Source organism: Scylla paramamosain, chromosome 42, assembly GCF_035594125.1.
Source record: "Scylla paramamosain isolate STU-SP2022 chromosome 42, ASM3559412v1, whole genome shotgun sequence".
NCBI classification, from domain to species: domain Eukaryota; kingdom Metazoa; phylum Arthropoda; class Malacostraca; order Decapoda; family Portunidae; genus Scylla; species Scylla paramamosain.
This window is the reverse complement of record NC_087192.1, coordinates 2,132,501-2,155,064: the sequence shown is the minus strand read 5'-3', so window position 1 is coordinate 2,155,064 and position 22,564 is coordinate 2,132,501. Positions and strand designations below refer to the sequence as shown.

Sequence of the window (22,564 nt, the reverse complement as noted above, 5' to 3'; positions counted from 1 at the left end):
TGCATATGCTACTTTCAAAATACCTATATATAGATACTCCTTTGGGAAAGGATTAATCAGTCACTTTTCATTCATTGTGTGGTTCCATCAGTACTGACATAGGACCTGAATATTGGCTGCAGCAGGTGACACGTAGCCTCATGATCTCCCCGCATTTTTTTTTTTTTTTTTTTTTTTTCCCCATTGAATATTAAGAAGACAGGGAGAAGTAACCAGTAACCAAAAGATGATGGCCATGTCTCGGAATAGTGTGTTTAACTTGTCTAAACTAGGCCAAGAAGTGTCTCAGACCGCCACTGAATAAGTGCTATTTCCTGCTTGTTTCTATTCCTTGTGACCAGTGTAACATAAGCCAGTGTTAGAAGGGGTTTCTGCCGGCTAGTGCCTCCCTCAGACACTTGTGCTGGTAAGTGATGGTGGTTCTTGATCATTAGCTACCTGAGATTAGTGATGAACCTGTCAGGTAAAGCAGTTCACCATTATATATAATGGACTTCAAATCTTTGTATTCTAAATTATATTAACATAAATAATGTATTTGATTATGACCAGATCCTCCTGTATTTATTAAAAAGTAGGACTAGTATCACTGATGGCTTTTGCTATCATTCTGATCATCTACACATTTCTAACCAACTCAGCTGTAAGCATACTTTGCAGGGTTCCTGAAATATCACTTACTAGGAAATCTAAACATTTCATGATACACATATCTATTTACCTGCATTTCTGTTGTATTTTGGCAACCCTGCTATGTTTTCACCATCTTGAGGACTTTGATGTCTAGTAGTGAGCTGTGTAAAGAAGACACTGTAACATTGCATGCATTACACACAATTAACTTAAAACCTTCAAGTCAGTTAAGACTGAAGCTGCTGCTTCATGAACCACATGCTCACCACCTCCTCCACCTGCACAGGTTACTACGGTGCGGAATACCAGGTTTAAGGTGGGAGTGGGCGTGGGTTGCCGGTGTGCTGCTCGGGGGCCGCCTCGTTGACTCCACAGACAGCAGACCCTTGGACACCAGCACCACACAGGAACTGGGTGGCAGGGGACAGGATGCGGCGGGGAGTTCGGCTGATGAAGACTTCAGGGAGTATGGCGTGGAGCGCGGCCGCAGGTTTCCCAGGGACGTGCAGTACTCAGTTGAGCTGGAGTACTCACAGCCCCTCAGCTGGATCAGCCGCACTAGAGATGGCCGCTTTGTGCTGGATGATGACAGCGAGGAAGGAGGGTTTACCTCCCCCAGGAGGCCCATCCGGGGTGTTGGAGGGAGGCCTGCAAGCAGGGATCAGAGCAGAATTCCTCCAGAGTGGCCAAGAGAGGAGGTCCGGGGAGTGGAGAGTGGAGTGTACCATGTGCGGGCTGGCACGGCTGGCCGCCTTCACCGGCGCCAGCCCCTGCCGCCCCGCCTCAGCCTGCGCTCGGATGGCTCTGGGGCCAGTGCACACGAGGAGCCACGGGTAGGGGGTGTTGCCCGGGGGGAGCCACACATGGGGCCAGCTGGCAGACACGGCATATTCCACCCACACACCTCACTGCACTCGCCGGAGTTTGGGCGGCATGTCATACCAGAGAGCCCAAGTGACAGTGTGTGGTCCCCACGCTCGAGACGCTTCAGAGCTTCCTCCCCTGGGCCACTGAGCTCAGAGTGGAGTCAGCTGGCACAGTTGGCTTCCTTCAGTGAAGTGAGCAGTGTGCAACAACCATCCAGTGTGGAGCGTTCCTTTCCTTCTACAGTACTGTCATCTTTTCCCAACTCAGCCCAGGACACGCCTACCGCCCTGGGCATCTCAGCCACCCTGCCTCCTCCCCGTCGGGAGGAGCTTGTGGCACCCCATCGGTACCCGTCTCGCCAGCTGCCACCTCTGTCCACCTCTCAGCTGCGTCCTGGACAGATTCTTGTTGGGGCACAAGTTCATTCTCCTCCATCACGTTTCCACCCACAGTTCTCAGCCTGGGGCACGCCCTCACACACCCAGCTGGACCCCGCCTGGACCACTCCCAGGCGCCCCGCTCGTGTGTGGCCCATGGCCCGTCCTGTGGGTCACTCTGCTCGACCACCTGGTCGACCGGTCATGACAGTTTTAGAGTCTGGCCAGCATGTGCATGCTCCACCTTTAGTTCGGGAGGCTCTTGGCCACATCCAGCCCCCGCGTATCCCAGACATCCCTCGCCACTATGTCAATCTTCCTCCAAGACGTGACACTGATCAACGAATGTTGGGGCGGGCCCCCCCCTGTTTGCTCAAACCTTCCTCCTCGGAAAATCAAAAGCCACTGGCTACCAGCTCGCCCCCCCGCCCCCGTGCCACTCAGGGTCAGCCTGGGGCCCGTGGGCTTGCCAGGCCACGACCGCTGCCTCCTCCTCCTCCTCCCCCGACCAGTACAAAGACTAGTAGAGCACCTGAGCCCATGCCTAGAGCACCGGGCAGGACAAGAGACAGTGATTCCAGCAGTGATCAGCCTGTGACATACACGCGGGAACGCTTGCAGGAGGCTATCGGGCGGGTGCGTAGTGGCCTTTTTGGAGAGGCACCAAGAACGAATAGTGCCCCGGAGTTACGTTCTGCAGGAAGAAGTGAGTCAAGGCACACCATCCGCCATCACCCCAGAACTGCTTATGGTGGCAGTGCGCCAGAAAGCAGGGAACAATCCCATGAACAATCTCAGGAGCAGTCCCCAGACTCTTCTAGTGGGTTTGGCAGCAAAAATACATCCCAGCAACAGAGCTCTTCTCAGTCAGGGCAGTCATTACTAGCACTAGGTCTTGATTCTTCACGTTTAGAAGCTTCTGAAGCAACAGAAACTGGAGAAGCCCCAGAGCCAGCAGCAGCAGCTCCCTCTGCCTGGGTTCTGGCTGGGCCTCGTGCCCGCCCAACGCCTTGGATGCGACCACCAAATCCTCCGCCTTATGAAGAGTGGGCAGCTCGGCAAGTTTTGCCTCAATTCCGCATGCCAGTCCTCACCCGGCCACACCAGCCATACATAATACCTAGTGTGTCAGAGCGGCGACAGATGCTGGGGTCTGCCGGCCTGGATGCCAGCGTCGACTCCAGCAGTTCAGTAAAAGTGTCCCCGCGGCCACCACCACCCATCACCACACCTCTGCCTCCACAGCAGCCACTGGACGTTAGTGTGGATGATCACTATGAATTTGATACAGTGTTGAGTCCGACACCTGGGGAGGATTCAGCAGCAGAGTGGTCAAGGACCCGTGTTCCATCAGGTGAACGTGGCCTCAGCGACTCTGAGATCTACGGGTCAGGTGGGCGGCGGCGCCACCAGTCCATGGAGGCGCGTGTGGCTGCCATGAAGCAAGAGTTCAATGAATACAGAAAAAGACAAGCACGTCGTAGACGAAGTCGAGAAATGGAAAGTGTGTGCTGATGGGAACTGAAATATAATAGTGCTTTAAGACAAGACTGCAAATAAGTGATGTGAATATCAGCCCCATCTATGTGTAAGCTTCAGACTTAAAGAGACAAGTCTTTCAGGTGAGGAGAGAAAGGTGAGGCTTGCCAGGCGCTGCCGCCACAACCAGTAATACTCACTATAGTGATGACGCAGCTCCAGCCGCGTCTTGAAAACTGTGCAAATTGTTGAATTTTATATATTCCTATTGGATCTCTGTTTTAAAAAAGTTCTCTTAACTTTGTATTGTAGTTAGAGAAGCCCTTTCATGTGATAACTACAATGCCCAAGTGACACGTTCAAGCAAAGTATGAAGCACAATTTCTGTCTCTGCTGCATCACCTTCACTCTCGAGAACACTCAGACTATCACCTGTTGAGAGTCCTCCACCCCACAACTTGCCAAGTATCTCGGATGAAGACATTCAGGAACATTTGACATGCTTGTTCTTTAAGGTTACTTTAGTCTCATTATTTATTTATTTTTTATTATTATTCTTTTATTTATTTATTTTATTTAAGATCTACATTCATTGATTCAGATATAAGCTTACCAATCAAATACTCTTCATATGTTCTCATATGGCCACTTTATTCCCTTGTAATGTGATAATTTGATTATGATTGTCTATTAATTTATTCACCTCCTGAAGTAGCCAATACTATATGAAGGTAATTTTTACCATCAATTTCTACCATGTACTTGTATAAATTCCTTTATCCACCTTGTACAATATGCAGCCATATCATGATAGTGTACACTGACCCAAGTGAATCTTCCCCTTATGTTATGAGCCGGGGGATCTCTACAAGGTGCATTCATTGTTTTGCATGAATTTCTATAGGCATCTTGTAGGAAATCAGTCATACAGTATATCAATCGTTATATATATACATATATATCACTGCCAATATTGTTTAGTTTTTGTATTCTTTTCAGGATTTACTGAAATGAAATCTACATAGTTTGTTTGATGGCTATGATTTTAGGTTTTGTTTGTTTAAGCACAGTTACAGCTAGGGTTTTGTCAGCCATTTCTTATATTTTAAAACTACCAGGCTTGTCATTTGGTTATTAACCTCTGGTATTTTAAAATAGCAATAATTTATTTTTTCTAACAGGAACTCTCACTGGTTGAAAAATTTTATCTTTTTATCCTCTGTGGCATATTAAAAATGTTCTTTGGTTTGTAAGAAATTAAAGCATAACTAAAGATGAAGTTGGTCAAATCTATTTCAAGAGTGTGGTCCATGCTTTCAAAGAATTGTCATGTGTATGATAGTGAAAGTGTAACAGTGGTAAGACTTCTTTACTGTTCAATGCAGCACAAACCCAACTGACATATGAAAGCCAATGGGCATAAGATACAGATTAGTTCCACACCACTTGCTTGAGCATGATGTGGAGTGCTAAGAGAGAGCACCGAAGCAAACAGTATACCGGTGACAGCTTTGAGAGTGACTCAGACCCTCAGTGCGGTGTGTGGCAGACTGTTCCTCGTGGTGAAGCTGAAGGCAGTGTGTTGCAAGACTCATGACATGGAGAATTACCTGCCCCAAAACCTCTATTTATTTGATTAGTTATTATTCATTTTACTCTTTTTTTTATATTTGTATTCATTTGTTTTGTTTAAAAAATGTGATAGAAGTTCAGTCTTGTTTCCATGTTTATTGTCTTTTCCTAGTCCTCTTCCTTTAATGATTTTATTACTTATGTTCTGTCTGTTTTGTCATTCTCTATGTACAATATCAAGATATTCATAATTGTATTGAATATTTCCTCAGAATTTATTGATATTTTCACTTGCCTGATTCCCTCTGTAAACTTAACCACCTAATCTTCAAAGCACTTTACTTCAAGTTATTTCATCCTGATAATTTCTTTGCAGATCATCAGTTTTCTTTTCATTATATTTTATGGTTAACAATTTCTTTCAGTATATGTATTATGAACTATATTTTAAAGTGTTCATTCTTCCTGATCAAATCTCAAACTTCATGAGGAGAGACTTCATAGTTACCAAAAAATATGCATACCTTCACCAGAGAAAGCATACATATTTGATATACTACTACATGTATCTTTTGAATTGTTACATCTTTTTGGGTTGGTTCTACAGCACAGTGAATATTATTATTCGCCATATGAAAACAATAATTATATATAGATACGTAGACTGTATTACATTGTGGAGTGTTGATGTTCTTGTTACATAATGCAAATAGGTTTTCAAATATTGGATTATAACTGGTTATGAATTTCAAAATGGAGAAAGTGTTGATAGGGCATTGTTTTGTTTTACGTATTCCATTGCGTTACACTCAATAATAGCAGAAAAGTGCTTTTATGTATCAGGTTGTTTGATGCTGCCTAGCTGGTGTTCAGCAGATCTTTTAGTCAGTGTCACTGCCATACTTAGGTTTAAGTTATACTTGGTTTCACCCACTCTGTATGACTCTAATTGATTAGATTGGAAGTTAACTAGTCTCTGATTGCAAGAGTGGATTGGACAATCGTTAAGTGATATGTAATGTATATTTTATTTGTTGCATTGCAAACTCTTCACAATCTTACGTAAACCCGTAGTAGAGCTGTACCTGAATACAGAACCAAAGTCTGAGAGGCAGAAGGTGACCTCAGCCTCCCATGGTTTTATTTTGTTATTTTATGTGTAGAGGGATGGTGGTGCAAGTTATTTATTTTTACTGCAGCGTAGGCACTATACACAGCTTCACACACACACACACACACACACACACACACACACACACACACAGCTAAATTCATTTTCAAGGTTTCTTGCTTTATACATTAGCAAGATTATGATGAGACACTTCACAAAATTATACAAAATAAAGAAAAATTAGGATGTGTATATTTTTTTATTTTATTTGAGTAAAAGTACAAATATGTAATTGAAAGTTTTCTAGTAAAATTTAATACTACATATATGTTCCATTAGTTGTAAGACTATTCTGAGTAACATCACATATGTGTGTGTGTGTGTGTGTGTGTGTGTGTTTATATATATATATATATATATATATATATATATATATATATATATATATATATATATATATATATATATATATACACACACACACACATATATAACACACACACACATATATAACACACACACACACACACACACACACACACACACACACATATATATAACACACACACACACACACACACACACACACACACACACACACACACACATATATATAACACACACACACACACACACACACACACACACACACACACACACACACACATATAACACACACACACACACACATATATATATATATATATATATATATATATATATATATATATATATATATATATATACACACACACACACACACACACACACACACACACACACACACACACACACACACACACACACACACACACACACACACACACACACACACACACACACACACACACACACTATGTGAAATAGGAAGAAAATGAGAGCAAGAGTATCCTGTTCTTGCCAGAATGAAATTAAATAATGATATTAACAAAAATTTATTCAGCAAGTTTTACATTTTGTCTTGGTAACAAGAAAGGCACAGCAGAAAAGATGTGGGTTGCGTCATTGCCTCAGGGTGAGGAGGAGCCAGTCATGGTTAATTCCTCTCAGGCAGCAAGGCCATGGTCCACCACTTTCCTGTATTTGTCTTGTCTTTGTTACAGATTGAAGCATTTTTAATACTTTACGTATGTGTAGCTAACTGCTTTAGGCACTATTGGATTGATAACATTATACTAGTGTAATCAGTTAAGTGCATTTTACACAAGTGAAAACATACACAAAAATATTGTTACAGGAACAGTACAAAGTGTGCATATTACCAATGACATGAAAGTGCTGCATTTTACCTGTTTTGTAATTTCTGATAATTTTTTATCAAAATTGAGAATTCGGTAAACAAATTACAAAGGTATGAAGGCAGGTTTTTAGGTCTATTCTCGTCTTGCTCAGCAAGAATATGAATCAGCGATGAATATCAGAGAGGAAAATAAAAGATTAGCAATGCTATTGTGACTTTCATAGAATGGTGCTCAAAGGTAAAATAATAAGTGACATTTTTGACAGCATCACATTTTTTAGATCACCAAATAGGAAATAAGACTACATAGGCATGATTCTTAGCATCCCAGTGAATTTAGTGTACCTGACGGGCCCAGCGTCAGACTGCTTGTCTACTTTCTTTCAGATATAACGCTTGCACAAAACTTTTAGTACAGTCAGTTTTACTTTTCAAATTATTATTAGACATCATTCATAATAGAATAACCTTAATTTATTTGTACACTAAAAAACTGAACGAAATTAATGGGATGCATCTCCATAGGGGCAGGTTGCTGGTTTTATGTAAGTCCTGCTGCTGTGCTCACTCCAGGCCGAAACTAAAAGATCCGTGACTAGCATCAAATTATTACGTGTATATGACAAGCTTCTTTTTCAAGTGTATAGTATCCTACATCAGTTCTTTGTACATAGTGTTCTCTGCGATGTGACCTTAGTGATGATAGAGCTGTGTGGTCATAGCTGCAAGAATGTTAGCAATTGGCACCCGTATCAATGAAAATCTGGGACTCTCCAGTTTCTTTGTAGTGACAAGACAGTCAAGGGCAACAAAACTCCACTTGGGCTTTGCTGATCATCTTGGCTTGACTGGTGAAGTGTTGTGCTCCTTGAGTGTCCTGTCAGGGGTTCACTTCCCGGCTGCTCCACCTCCCACAGCCAGCTCTAAATCAGTTTCTCAGTGTCTCAAAACACGAGTTGTAACAGTGATTGGCAGGTAGTGAAGATCCCCAGTGAGCTATTTGAAACTTGAGGAAGAATACTTTAGGAACCACTGGGGATCAACCTGCATCCCCAAAGAAAAACACAACACTACAAATGGAAGAAAATGGAGACCCAAGAAGGGAAAACTCAAGAAGTGTGTGTGACATAGAAACACCAGAAATTGATCTAACAGGAGGAGGGAAGCCATGTAGTGGCGGGACAATCAAGGGTGACAAACGTTCATTTGAGTCTTGGTGGTCCATCCTGTCTCAGCTGGTAAAGTGTCATGAACCTTGAATGTCCCGTCAAGGGCTCACTCCCTGGCCACTTTACCTCTCAAGGTGGACTCCAGATCAGTTTCTCAATGTTTCAAAACACAAGACATTACATCCTTAATTCTTGGGACTTTCTGTGATTAGCAGCCTGGCATCCGCCTTGTTTGGAGTGAGCATGGCATCACTTCTGCCACTCGCCAGTTTACGTGTAGTCAGTAGTAGTTATTTAGCTATACAGTACAGTTCAACCTGGACATTGTTACTGTGTATGTACGCTCATGTATGGCATGAATAAGTAAAATAAATAAATTATGTTGACATGTTTCGTCTTGAGTGTTCTTTTCATGATAACAAACCCTCAAGGAACAACACAGAATAGAAAATGGTTTGCTATACACTAACATACAAATAGAAATGGAAAGATGAAAATTATTAAAGAGAGCAAGATTAGCAGGCAAAGGATCACAAGGTGCAGTGCTAGAGAGACAGCCATGGCAACCTTAGGCAGGCACTTACTTGCAGAAATGACGACTGAGCCTATGGATGCGAATATTAAATTATTCTTCATGTGAGTCTTGGAGTCTGTATTCTGAGTCCTCAGTGCAATGGGTCACACACTTGTACAGTGATGACTGTACAGCTTTAAGGAAAGTATGTACTTCCTTGTGGTGTAGAATTTCAGGTCCCAACATTTCATCTTGGAGTAAAAACCTAGATTCTAGTTTATGCTGTGTTTGTAGCAAATAAGTCTGCAAGAGATTTACTGGAATTAGAAGGACAATAAGTAACAGTTACAACCTTGATAAAATTAGAATTAGGAGAGAGATAGGAAGGAATTGGTTCTCAAATAGAGTGGTGAATGAATGGCATGGACTTAGTGATCAACTTGCTAGTGCTGAGTCAGTAGACAGCTTCAAAAGAGGATTGGACAAATTTATGGATGGGGATAACAGGTGGAAATGGGAAATGAATAAATATGTTTCTTACAGGGATGGCCACGTGTGGGCCAGGTGGCTTCCTGTAGCTTCCCTTATTTTCTTTAGAGTTTGAGTGTGCATGATATAGGAAGAGATGTGCAAGAGACACATAGGAGCATAGTGACCAGTTGTTAAGGTAACAGGCCACTATGTACCATTGGCTGCTGTGTACCACTGGCTGCTATGTACCTGGCTGCTGTGTACCATCAGTTATGTACCATTATTATCGTAAACAAAATACAGATAAATTAACAACTTATGGAAAAGGGAGAGAGAGAGAGAGAGAGAGAGAGAGAGAGAGAGAGAGAGAGAGAGAGAGAGAGAGAGAGGAAATCTATGATAGCCTACAAGAAATTAACTAAGCACCAAACAATGGACAACTTAGCAACTCCAATGGACCTACTCATTATTTGCTTTGAAACTCCAGTGGACTTTCTATTTTCTTTGAAACTCCATTGGACCTGCACCCTCAGTTATCCTGGTACTGCACACAAAGCACCCTAAATACAACAAAACACGCCCAAACCACACTCAAAACACCCCTAAATATACCAAAACTCACCCAATCACACCTAAGACATGCTTAACATCCAAACACACTCAAAATACCCCACAACACCCAAATGTACCCACAAAACTCACCCAGAAACACACAAAACACATATTATTCATCCAAAAACATGCTCAAAACACCCCACATCACCTCAAAATATCCATAAAACTCACTCAAACACACCTATATCATGCTGAAAACATCCAAGACACTCAAAACACCCTGATATACCCACAAAACTCATCCAACACACTCAAAACACCCTGATATACCCACAAAACTCATCCAACACAACCGAAATACACTACAAACATCCAAAACACACCCAAAACACCCCACAACACTCTAGAATACCAATAAAACTCACCCAAAACACACTCAAAACATCCAAAATACACTCAAAACACCTCAAACTACCCACAAAACTCACCCAAACACTCAAAACAGCCAAAACATCCCAAAACTCATTCAAACACACCAAAAACATCCCACAACAGGATACACCCAAACCACATTAAGACGCACCCAGAACATCCAACACAAACTCAGATAAAAGACCTGACACACATCCAAACTCACCCGAAACACTTGAAACACCCTAAATAAACTCAAAACAAACTCACAACACCTCAATATGCCCCCAAACATACCCAAAACACTCCACAATAAACTCAAAACACTTTACAAGACTAAATACACGTAAAATACACCTAAAAACATCCTAAGCCACACTTTAAACACCCTAAATTCACACAAAACACAAATATAATAGCAAATATATATCCTAAACACACTTAAACATTCACAAAACACTCCACAACACTCCTAAATACATCCAAAGCACACTTAAAACACCCAAAACACATGAAATATTACAGAGAAAAAGCAGGGCAGGAAGGAAAACTAAGCTAAACATGGTCTTCTTGGTATTTACCTGTTATGCCCCCTCCTCCTTCTCCTCCATTTCTCCTTATTACTTCCTCCTTTTCCTCCATTTATCTATTTTTCTCCTTCTTCTACTACTACCGCACCCAGAACATCCAACACAAACTCAGATAAAAGACCCGACACACATCCAAACTCACCCGAAACACTTGAAACACCCTAAATAAACTCAAAACAAACTCACAACACCTCAATATGCCCCCAAACATACCCAAAACACTCCACAATATACTCAAAACACTTTACAAGACTAAATACACGTAAAATACACCTAAAAACATGCTAAGCCACACTTTAAACACCCTAAATTCACACAAAACACAGATATAATAGCAAATATACATCCTAAACACACTTAAACATTCACAAAACACTCCACAACACTCCTAAATACATCCAAAACACACTTAAAACACCCAAAACACATGAAATATTACAGAGAAAAAACAGGGCAGGAAGGAAAACTAAGCTAAACATGGTCTTCTTGGTATTCACCTGTTATGCCCCCTCCTCCTTCTCCCCCATTTCTCCTTACTACTTCCTCCTCCTCCTCCATTTATCTATTTTTCTCCTTCTACTACTACTACCTACATACCTGAGCTTGGAAACACCTGGAAAAACACTGGAAATTACGGTAAATACTGACCAGGAGACACTGTATCCGAGCGAGTCCCAGGACCATTGATGACGTCACAGGCGGTGGCTGCCGGCGCCCCGCTGGCTGACGTACGTATTTCATTTCAAAATTGACCCCTAGAAAAAACGAAGCTAGGCTCGAATGCCTTATATATTCTGACTTGACAATTACTTTAACTAATATTCACAATATCAAAACATCACCAGCCTGAGCAGTTGTAAAGAAATATTAATATGAAATATGTAAAAAGTGTTGAATCTTTGACACCATTAAAATCATTGAAAAGTCCACCCATTTCATTTTACACCAATGAAAAAACACTTTAAAAAATCTGAACTGTTTTTCTAAACAATGCAAAGTTAGTTACAAGCTAAGATATTCAAATAAAAAATCCAAAAAATGACAATATCACCACTTTTAACGGCATCAAAAGCTATTTTAGATTCCACACACTTAGCTCATCAGAAACGCAAAACACTTTAAATATCATAAACTATTTTTTGAAGCAATAAAACCTTCATTACAGCCTCAAATAAAAGAGCCAAAAACCAGGGGGGGGTAAATTTCACCGTAAAAACCGTCCTATATTTATGCAAAAAACAGCAGCAAATTCACCACATTTACTTAACTGAGGCAAGAAACGCACTTCAAAAGCAACGAAATATTTTTATAAATCATAAAAACTTACTATAGAAGCCAAATAGTCATTCAGAAAAATTCAAAAAAAATATTGGAACCCAACAAGTTGGCTCAGGCAGCAGGCCATCATGGCGGCCCTCGGCGGAGACCTTAGTGGGGTAGCCAGCGGCCATGTTGCCTTAATTATTCGTTCATGAGACCAAAAGTAGGCAACGGTGGATTTATCTGACTAGCGAATATGAAGGCCAGACATGTGGTTCCATCTTATGACATGTTTGGCTTACAGTAGGTGAGAGACGAAGCAAATAATGGCTGAAAACACTGACGTCCTGCCTCTACCTCAGCAGACAGCTTGTTTACAAATAAACGAATCTTTCATTATTTGCCTAAATCTCCAAGTTTCCAGACTCAGATGTGAACAAACTCTAAAAATAAGTCAACAACCTTAAAACATGCCTAAAAAAGACGAATAATAAAACCTAAATAAACGAGACTACAGGGAGGAGGAGGATGTAGTGAAGGCAGGAAGGCTGACTGAGGTGAGGCTGGCACCGCTGGACTCACCTTACGTATTGGTGCCTCTCTGGTGCTGCTTGGCGGTGCTCGGTACAGGGAAAAGCTGCCGGGAATACGGAAACACTGGTTAAAAGAGCGTGTGGGGCAAGACTGACCAGTGTTGACCAAAACAATGTAGCCAGCCAGCCACCCGCTCTCCCTCCCCAGCGCCACGTATCACTGCTCCAACCACACTCACTATTACACACACTAACACTCACTAAAGGTGACATGTTATCAAATAATATGTCATATAATATCCTCACTTCCCTTTCCCCACTCCACACCCACTACGACTACGTGATTATGAAGTAAAATTTCACTCACTGCTGCACCGTGTCACCGCAGCAAACACGAACGAGCGCAGGATAGGCTCAACTAAAATGCTTCTCTCTCTCTCTCTCTCTCCTCACGACTGTTTCTCAAAGCCAAAATGATAATTACCAGGGTTTTCAAGAGTGTTTCTCCTGTTAATAATATAGAAATGTTGTAGATCTGTCACTAGAACTAAAAACACCCTTAAAAAACTGTATTACTTCAATGACAGCCTTTTAAAAGCAAGTTTCTCCTGTCAGTAATGTAGAAACTATGTTAATCTGTCACTAGAACCGTAAAAACACCCTTGAAAACCCGTGTAACTATTGAGAGAGAGAGAGAGAGAGAGAGAGAGAAAAACCGATGCATTTTTTAACTTGTGTGCTGAACTCATGGATCATGCTGAGGACTAAGCCTGTATTAAATCAGTGTATGCTGAATTCAATTGATTGTACTAGTTGACAATACAGTTTTATTTATTTATTATTTTTTTTTCGTGTTTTATATTTTAATGTAGTTTTATTACTTCTTTCTTACAATATTAATTTTTATCTCTCTACTTGGTAGCTGGTATGTAGCAGCCTTGTTTGGTACATATAAGCCAAAGCAGTGGTTCATAGGAGCCGGTACATAATAGCCGACGGTACATAGCAGCTAGCATTCGTTGTTAATTCTTTGAATGTTTAGAGAAATTTTCTAATTTGGGAGATGTGATTTGAGCTGAGGGCAGTCCAAGTGTTAGAGCAGTAGTGAGAATTGGAGAAGAGAGAAACTTCAGGATACTGTTGCCTGGATTTTCTCTCTCTCTCTCTCTCTCTCTCTCTCTCTCTCTCTCTCTCTCTCTCTCTCTCTCTCTCGTTAGATCCAAGAGACATTTACATATACCATATATATATATATATATATATATATATATATATATATATATATATATATATATATATATATATATATATATATATATATTAATAACAAGTTAGGACTTCTAGAGAATGTATGAAGTGGTGCAGTGAGTCCGATACTACGTTATGAGACGAAATATGTAAGGAAGCGTGCATGTAAATCTTGGGGAATTGATGTGTTAGACGTGTTATATAGTAAAAGAATGAAAGAGACTGAATAGTGTTTAGACAGAAAGAAAAAAATAAGAATGAAGAATCTTACAATGAATATTCTAATGTATGGACAACATAAGTAAAATAACCGACCAACGAAACAAAAGATCATGAATGCGAAAATGAATTGTGAGAGGAAGACGATTCAGTACTTAAAAGGTAAAGATAATGAAGGAACCAATGAATAGTATGGATTCACAATATATGTGCTAATGCCATGTGATGCCCAGCGTTGAAACATCATGGAAACACTGAGAAACTGCCGGGTTACGAAACCTTAAATAAGGTACCCCAAAAAAGTTTTTGACTTCTCAGTGACCTAAGAAGTTCGGAAGTATTTAGTGAATCTCTTTTACCCTAGATATGAACTTCTTAGAGACTTTAGAAATTCATAATTCTTTAGTAAATCCAGTCTTAGAAGACAGTGGTGGTTCCTATATAAGGCTCAAGAATACTGCAGTATCTAGAGCTATATTAATTGACATGACACTGGTGAACGAGGAAGCCATGGATACAAAGACGTACGTCACGTGAAGGAGTTGGGGGACGAGGAATTGGGGAGGATGTGGGAGGCGTAGTATGTGGAAGAGGAAGCACTGAATACAAACAGTGGGGGGTGACAGGTAACTAGATAGAGAAAGGAGGAAGAGAAGGCACACACAAATAATGGAAAGCACAAAAAATACGTGTTGTTATGGGTGTGATTACAAGGAGTGAAAATAAGATCAAGGAAATGGGATATAATTGAAAATGGCAAGATATGATATAGGTAAGTTTTGAAGGGTTATGGGATTGTGTGCATTTAAAGAAAAATATATGAAAGCAACCAGGATAAAGCAGGAGGGGACTGGATGGTGTTACTGTTGGGAACTGTGTAGAAACACATTAAAAGAATGATAGTGGCAGTGAATGAATACCTGGAGAGAATATGGTTGTAATTAAAGTCGTACTAATATTTTATATCAGTGTTCACCCACGACGTAGATTCATTTGCTGTATAAATCAAACAATAGAATAATAGTATGGAATGGAAGCATTAGAGCCTTTCGATTTAAGAGTGGAAAAAAAAAAACAAATAAATAAGAAAAAAAAAAAAAAAAAAATATATATATATATATATATATATATATATATATATATATATATATATATATATATATATATATATATATATATATATATATATATATATATATATATATATATATATATACACACACACACACACACACACACACATATATAACACACACACACACACACACACACACACACACACACACACACACACACACACACACACACACACACACACACATATAACACACACACACACACACACACACACACACACACACACACACACACACATATATAACACACACACATATATAACACACACACACACATATATAACACACACACATATATAACACACACACACACACACACACATATATAACACACACACATATATAACACACACACACACACATATATATATATATATATATATATATATATATATATATATATATATATATATATATATATATATATATATATATATATATATATATATATATATATATATATATACACACACACACACACACACACACACTATGTGAAATAGGAAGAAAATGAGAGCAAGAGTATCCTGTTCTTGCCAGAATGAAATTAAATAATGATATTAACAAAAATTTATTCAGCAAGTTTTACATTTTGTCTTGGTAACAAGAAAGGCACAGCAGAAAAGATGTGGGTTGCGTCATTGCCTCAGGGTGAGGAGGAGCCAGTCATGGTTAATTCCCCTCAGGCAGCAAGGCCATGGTCCACCACTTTCCTGTATTTGTCTTGTCTTTGTTACAGATTGAAGCATTTTTAATACTTTACGTATGTGTAGCTAACTGCTTTAGGCACTATTGGATTGATAACATTATGCTAGTGTAATCAGTTAAGTGCATTTTACACAAGTGAAAACATACACAAAAATATTGTTACAGGAACAGTACAAAGTGTGCATATTACCAATGACATGAAAGTGCTGCATTTTACCTGTTTTGTAATTTCTGATAATTTTTTATCAAAATTGAGAATTCGGTAAACAAATTACAAAGGTATGAAGGCAGGTTTTTAGGTCTATTCTCGTCTTGCTCAGCAAGAATATGAATCAGCGATGAATATCAGAGAGGAAAATAAAAGATTAGCAATGCTATTGTGACTTTCATAGAATGGTGCTCAAAGGTAAAATAATAAGTGACATTTTTGACAGCATCACATTTTTTAGATCACCAAATAGGAAATAAGACTACATAGGCATGATTCTTAGCATCCCAGTGAATTTAGTGTACCTGACGGGCCCAGCGTCAGACTGCTTGTCTACTTTCTTTCAGATATAACGCTTGCACAAAACTTTTAGTACAGTCAGTTTTACTTTACAAATTATTATTAGACATCATTCATAATAGAATAACCTTAATTTATTTGTATACTAAAAAACTGAACGAAATTAATGGGATGCATCTCCATAGGGGCAGGTTGCTGGTTTTATGTAAGTCCTGCTGCTGTGCTCACTCCAGGCCGAAACTAAAAGATCCGTGACTAGCATCAAATTATTACGTGTATATGACAAGCTTCTTTTTCAAGTGTATAGTATCCTACATCAGTTCTTTGTACATAGTGTTCTCTGCGATGTGACCTTAGTGATGATAGAGCTGTGTGGTCATAGCTGCAAGAATGTTAGCAATTGGCACCCGTATCAATGAAAATCTGGGACTCTCCAGTTTCTTTGTAGTGACAAGACAGTCAAGGGCAACAAAACTCCACTTGGGCTTTGCTGATCATCTTGGCTTGACTGGTGAAGTGTTGTGCTCCTTGAGTGTCCTGTCAGGGGTTCACTTCCCGGCTGCTCCACCTCCCACAGCCAGCTCTAAATCAGTTTCTCAGTGTCTCAAAACACGAGTTGTAACAGTGATTGGCAGGTAGTGAAGATCCCCAGTGAGCTATTTGAAACTTGAGGAAGAATACTTTAGGAACCACTGGGGATCAACCTGCATCCCCAAAGAAAAACACAACACTACAAATGGAAGAAAATGGAGACCCAAGAAGGGAAAACTCAAGAAGTGTGTGTGACATAGAAACACCAGAAATTGATCTAACAGGAGGAGGGAAGCCATGTAGTGGCGGGACAATCAAGGGTGACAAACGTTCATTTGAGTCTTGGTGGTCCATCCTGTCTCAGCTGGTAAAGTGTCATGAACCTTGAATGTCCCGTCAAGGGCTCACTCCCTGGCCACTTTACCTCTCAAGGTGGACTCCAGATCAGTTTCTCAATGTTTCAAAACACAAGACATTACATCCTTAATTCTTGGGACTTTCTGTGATTAGCAGCCTGGCATCCGCCTTGTTTGGAGTGAGCATGGCATCACTTCTGCCACTCGCCAGTTTACGTGTAGTCAGTAGTAGTTATTTAGCTATACAGTACAGTTCAACCTGGACATTGTTACTGTGTATGTACGCTCATGTATGGCATGAATAAGTAAAATAAATAAATTATGTTGACATGTTTCGTCTTGAGTGTTCTTTTCATGATAACAAACCCTCAAGGAACAACACAGGATAGAAAATGGTTTGCTATACACTAACATACAAATAGAAATGGAAAGATGAAAATTATTAAAGAGAGCAAGATTAGCAGGCAAAGGATCACAAGGTGCAGTGCTAGAGAGACAGCCATGGCAACCTTAGGCAGGCACTTACTTGCAGAAATGACGACTGAGCCTATGGATGCAAATATTAAATTATTCTTCATGTGAGTCTTGGAGTCTGTATTCTGAGCCCTCAGTGCAATGGGTCACACACTTGTACAGTGATGACTGTACAGCTTTAAGGAAAGTATGTACTTCCTTGTGGTGTAGAATTTCAGGTCCCAACATTTCATCTTGGAGTAAAAACCTAGATTCTAGTTTATGCTGTGTTTGTAGCAAATAAGTCTGCAAGAGATTTACTGGAATTAGAAGGACAATAAGTAACAGTTACAACCTTGATAAAATTAAAATTAGGAGAGAGATAGGAAGGAATTGGTTCTCAAATAGAGTGGTGAATGAATGGCATGGACTTACTGATCAACTTGCTAGTGCTGAGTCAGTAAACAGCTTCAAAAGAGGATTGAACAAATTTATGGATGGGGATAACAGGTGGAAATGGGAAATGAATAAATATGTTTCTTAAAGGGATGGCCACGTGTGGGCCAGGTGGCTTCCTGTAGCTTCCCTTATTTTCTTTAGAGTTTGAGTGTGCATGATATAGGAAGAGATGTGCAAGAGACACATAGGAGCATAGTGACCAGTTGTTAAGGTAACAGGCCACTATGTACCATTGGCTGCTGTGTACCACTGGCTGCTATGTACCTGGCTGCTGTGTACCATCAGTTATGTACCATTATTATCGTAAACAAAATACAGATAAATTAACAACTTATGGAAAAGGGAGAGAGAGAGAGAGAGAGAGAGAGAGAGAGAGAGAGAGAGAGAGAGAGAGAGAGAAAGAGAGAGAGGAAATCTATGATAGCCTACAAGAAATTAACTAAGCACCAAACAATGGACAACTTAGCAACTCCAATGGACCTACTCATTATTTGCTTTGAAACTCCAGTGGACTTTCTATTTTCTTTGAAACTCCATTGGACCTGCACCCTCAGTTATCCTGGTACTGCACACAAAGCACCCTAAATACAACAAAACACGCCCAAACCACACTCAAAACACTCCTAAATATACCAAAACTCACCCAATCACACCTAAGACATGCTTAACATCCAAACACACTCAAAATACCCCACAACACCCAAATGTACCCACAAAACTCACCCAGAAACACACAAAACACATATTATTCATCCAAAAACATGCTCAAAACACCCCACATCACCTCAAAATATCCATAAAACTCACTCAAACACACCTATATCATGCTGAAAACATCCAAGACACTCAAAACACCCTGATATACCCACAAAACTCATCCAACGCACTCAAAACACCCTGATATACCCACAAAACTCATCCAACACAACCGAAATACACTACAAACATCCAAAACACACCCAAAACATCCCACAACACTCTAGAATACCAATAAAACTCACCCAAAACACACTCAAAACATCCAAAATACACTCAAAACACCTCAAACTACCCACAAAACTCACCCAAACACTCAAAACAGCCAAAACATCCCAAAACTCATTCAAACACACCAAAAACATCCCACAACAGGATACACCCAAACCACACTAAGACGCACCCAGAACATCCAACACAAACTCAGATAAAAGACCCGACACACATCCAAACTCACCCGAAACACTTGAAACACCCTAAATAAACTCAAAACAAACTCACAACACCTCAATATGCCCCCAAACATATCCAAAACACTCCACAATAAACTCAAAACACTTTACAAGACTAAATACACGTAAAATACACCTAAAAACATCCTAAGCCACACTTTAAACACCCTAAATTCACACAAAACACAAATATAATAGAAAATATATATCCTAAACACACTTAAACATTCACAAAACACTCCACAACACTCCTAAATACATCCAAAGCACACTTAAAACACCCAAAACACATGAAATATTACAGAGAAAAAGCAGGGCAGGAAGGAAAACTAAGCTAAACATGGTCTTCTTGGTATTTACCTGTTATGCCCCCTCCTCCTTCTCCTCCATTTCTCCTTATTACTTCCTCCTTTTCCTCCATTTATCTATTTTTCTCCTTCTTCTACTACTACCGCACCCAGAACATCCAACACAAACTCAGATAAAAGACCCGACACACATCCAAACTCACCTGAAACACTTGAAACACCCTAAATAAACTCAAAACAAACTCTCAACACCTCAATATGCCCCCAAACATACCCAAAACACTCCACAATATACTCAAAACACTTTACAAGACTAAATACACGTAAAATACACCTAAAAACATGCTAAGCCACACTTTAAACACCCTAAATTCACACAAAACACAGATATAATAGCAAATATACATCCTAAACACACTTAAACATTCACAAAACACTCCACAACACTCCTAAATACATCCAAAACACACTTAAAACACCCAAAACACATGAAATATTACAGAGAAAAAGCAGGGCAGGAAGGAAAACTAAGCTAAACATGGTCTTCTTGGTATTTACCTGTTATGCCCCCTCCTCCTTCTCCTCCATTTCTCCTTATTACTTCCTCCTCCTCCTCCATTTATCTATTTTTCTCCTTCTACTACTACTGCCGCACCCAGAACATCCAACACAAACTCAGATAAAAGACCCAACACACATCCAAACTCACCCGAAACACTTGAAACACCCTAAATAAACTCAAAACAAACTCACAACACCTCAATATGCCCCCAAACATACCCAAAACACTCCATAATATACTCAAAACACTTTACAAGACTAAATACACGTAAAATACACCTAAAAACATGCTAAGCCACACTTTAAACACCCTAAATTCACACAAAACACAGATATAATAGCAAATATACATCCTAAACACACTTAAACATTCACAAAACACTCCACAACACTCCTAAATACATCCAAAACACACTTAAAACACCCAAAACACATGAAATATTACAGAGAAAAAACAGGGCAGGAAGGAAAACTAAGCTAAACATGGTCTTCTTGGTATTCACCTGTTATGCCCCCTCCTCCTTCTCCCCCATTTCTCCTTACTACTTCCTCCTCCTCCTCCATTTATCTATTTTTCTCCTACTACTACTACCTACATACCTGAGCTTGGAAACACCTGGAAAAACACTGGAAATTACGGTAAATACTGACCAGGAGACACTGTATCCGAGCGAGTCCCAGGACCATTGATGACGTCACAGGCGGTGGCTGCCGGCGCCCCGCTGGCTGACGTACGTATTTCATTTCAAAATTGACCCCTAGAAAAAACGAAGCTAGGCTCGAATGCCTTATATATTCTGACTTGACAATTACTTTAACTAATATTCACAATATCAAAACATCACCAGCCTGAGCAGTTGTAAAGAAATATTAATATGAAATATGTAAAAAGTGTTGAATCTTTGACACCATTAAAATCATTGAAAAGTCCACCCATTTCATTTTACACCAATGAAAAAACACTTTAAAAAATCTGAACTGTTTTTCTAAACAATGCAAAGTTAGTTACAAGCTAAGATATTCAAATAAAAAATCCAAAAAATGACAAAATCACCACTTTTAACAGCATCAAAAGCTATTTTAGATTCCACACACTTAGCTCATCAGAAACGCAAAACACTTTAAATATCATAAACTATTTTTTGAAGCAATAAAACCTTCATTACAGCCTCAAATAAAAGAGCCAAAAACCAGGGGGGGGTAAATTTCACCGTAAAAACCGTCCTATATTTATGCAAAAAACAGCAGCAAATTCACCACATTTACTTAACTGAGGCAAGAAACGCACTTCAAAAGCAACGAAATATTTTTATAAATCATAAAAACTTACTATAGAAGCCAAATAGTCATTCAGAAAAATTCAAAAAAAATATTGGAACCCAACAAGTTGGCTCAGGCAGCAGGCCATCATGGCGGCCCTCGGCGGAGACCTTAGTGGGGTAGCCAGCGGCCATGTTGCCTTAATTATTCGTTCATGAGACCAAAAGTAGGCAACGATGGATTTATCTGACTAACGAATATGAAGGCCAGACATGTGGTTCCATCTTATGACATGTTTGGCTTACAGTAGGTGAGAGACGAAGCAAATAATGGCTGAAAACACTGACGTCCTGCCTCTACCTCAGCAGACAGCTTGTTTACAAATAAACGAATCTTTCATTATTTGCCTAAATCTCCAAGTTTCCAGACTCAGATGTGAACAAACTCTAAAAATAAGTCAACAACCTTAAAACATGCCTAAAAAAGACGAATAATAAAACCTAAATAAACGAGACTACAGGGAGGAGGAGGATGTAGTGAAGGCAGGAAGGCTGACTGAGGTGAGGCTGGCACCGCTGGACTCACCTTACGTATTGGTGCCTCTCTGGTGCTGCTTGGCGGTGCTCGGTACAGGGAAAAGCTGCCGGGAATACGGAAACACTGGTTAAAAGAGCTTGTGGGGCAAGACTGACCGGTGTTGACCAAAACAATGTAGCCAGCCAGCCACCCGCTCTCCCTCCCCAGCGCCACGTATCACTGCTCCAACCACACTCACTATTACACACACTAACACTCACTAAAGGTGACATGTTATCAAATAATATGTC

At 40.0% G+C, this 22,564-nt stretch overlaps 1 protein-coding gene and 1 long non-coding RNA gene across 9 annotated transcripts in view; one reads left to right on the top strand and one right to left on the bottom strand.

The window, feature by feature from the left end:
• Positions 1 to 6,192, top strand: part of LOC135093260 (protein turtle-like) — a 59,506-nt gene extending 53,314 nt beyond the window's left edge. For all 5 annotated transcript variants that reach the window (XM_063992338.1, XM_063992340.1, XM_063992339.1 and 2 more), the window contains one exon: positions 920 to 6,192. In XM_063992338.1, coding sequence (XP_063848408.1) covers positions 920 to 3,392 — 2,473 coding nt within the window. In that variant the 3' untranslated portion in view covers positions 3,393 to 6,192. The remainder of the gene's footprint in view (positions 1 to 919) is intronic.
• LOC135093262 (uncharacterized) overlaps positions 1 to 22,564 on the bottom strand; it is a 37,414-nt gene that overhangs the window by 5,267 nt on the left and 9,583 nt on the right. Inside the window, exons 5-10 of one of the 4 annotated variants that reach the window (XR_010263277.1) lie at positions 22,323 to 22,377; positions 21,129 to 21,235; positions 18,015 to 18,247; positions 12,832 to 12,886; positions 11,638 to 11,744; positions 9,033 to 9,265 (exon numbers count right to left, since the gene is read on the bottom strand). This is a non-coding gene — a long non-coding RNA (uncharacterized LOC135093262). Of the gene's footprint in view, positions 1 to 6,795; positions 9,266 to 11,637; positions 11,745 to 12,831; positions 12,887 to 18,014; positions 18,248 to 21,128; positions 21,236 to 22,322; positions 22,378 to 22,564 lie in introns of those variants that run through there. The other 3 variants (XR_010263279.1, XR_010263278.1, XR_010263276.1) reach the window with 3 other exon arrangements.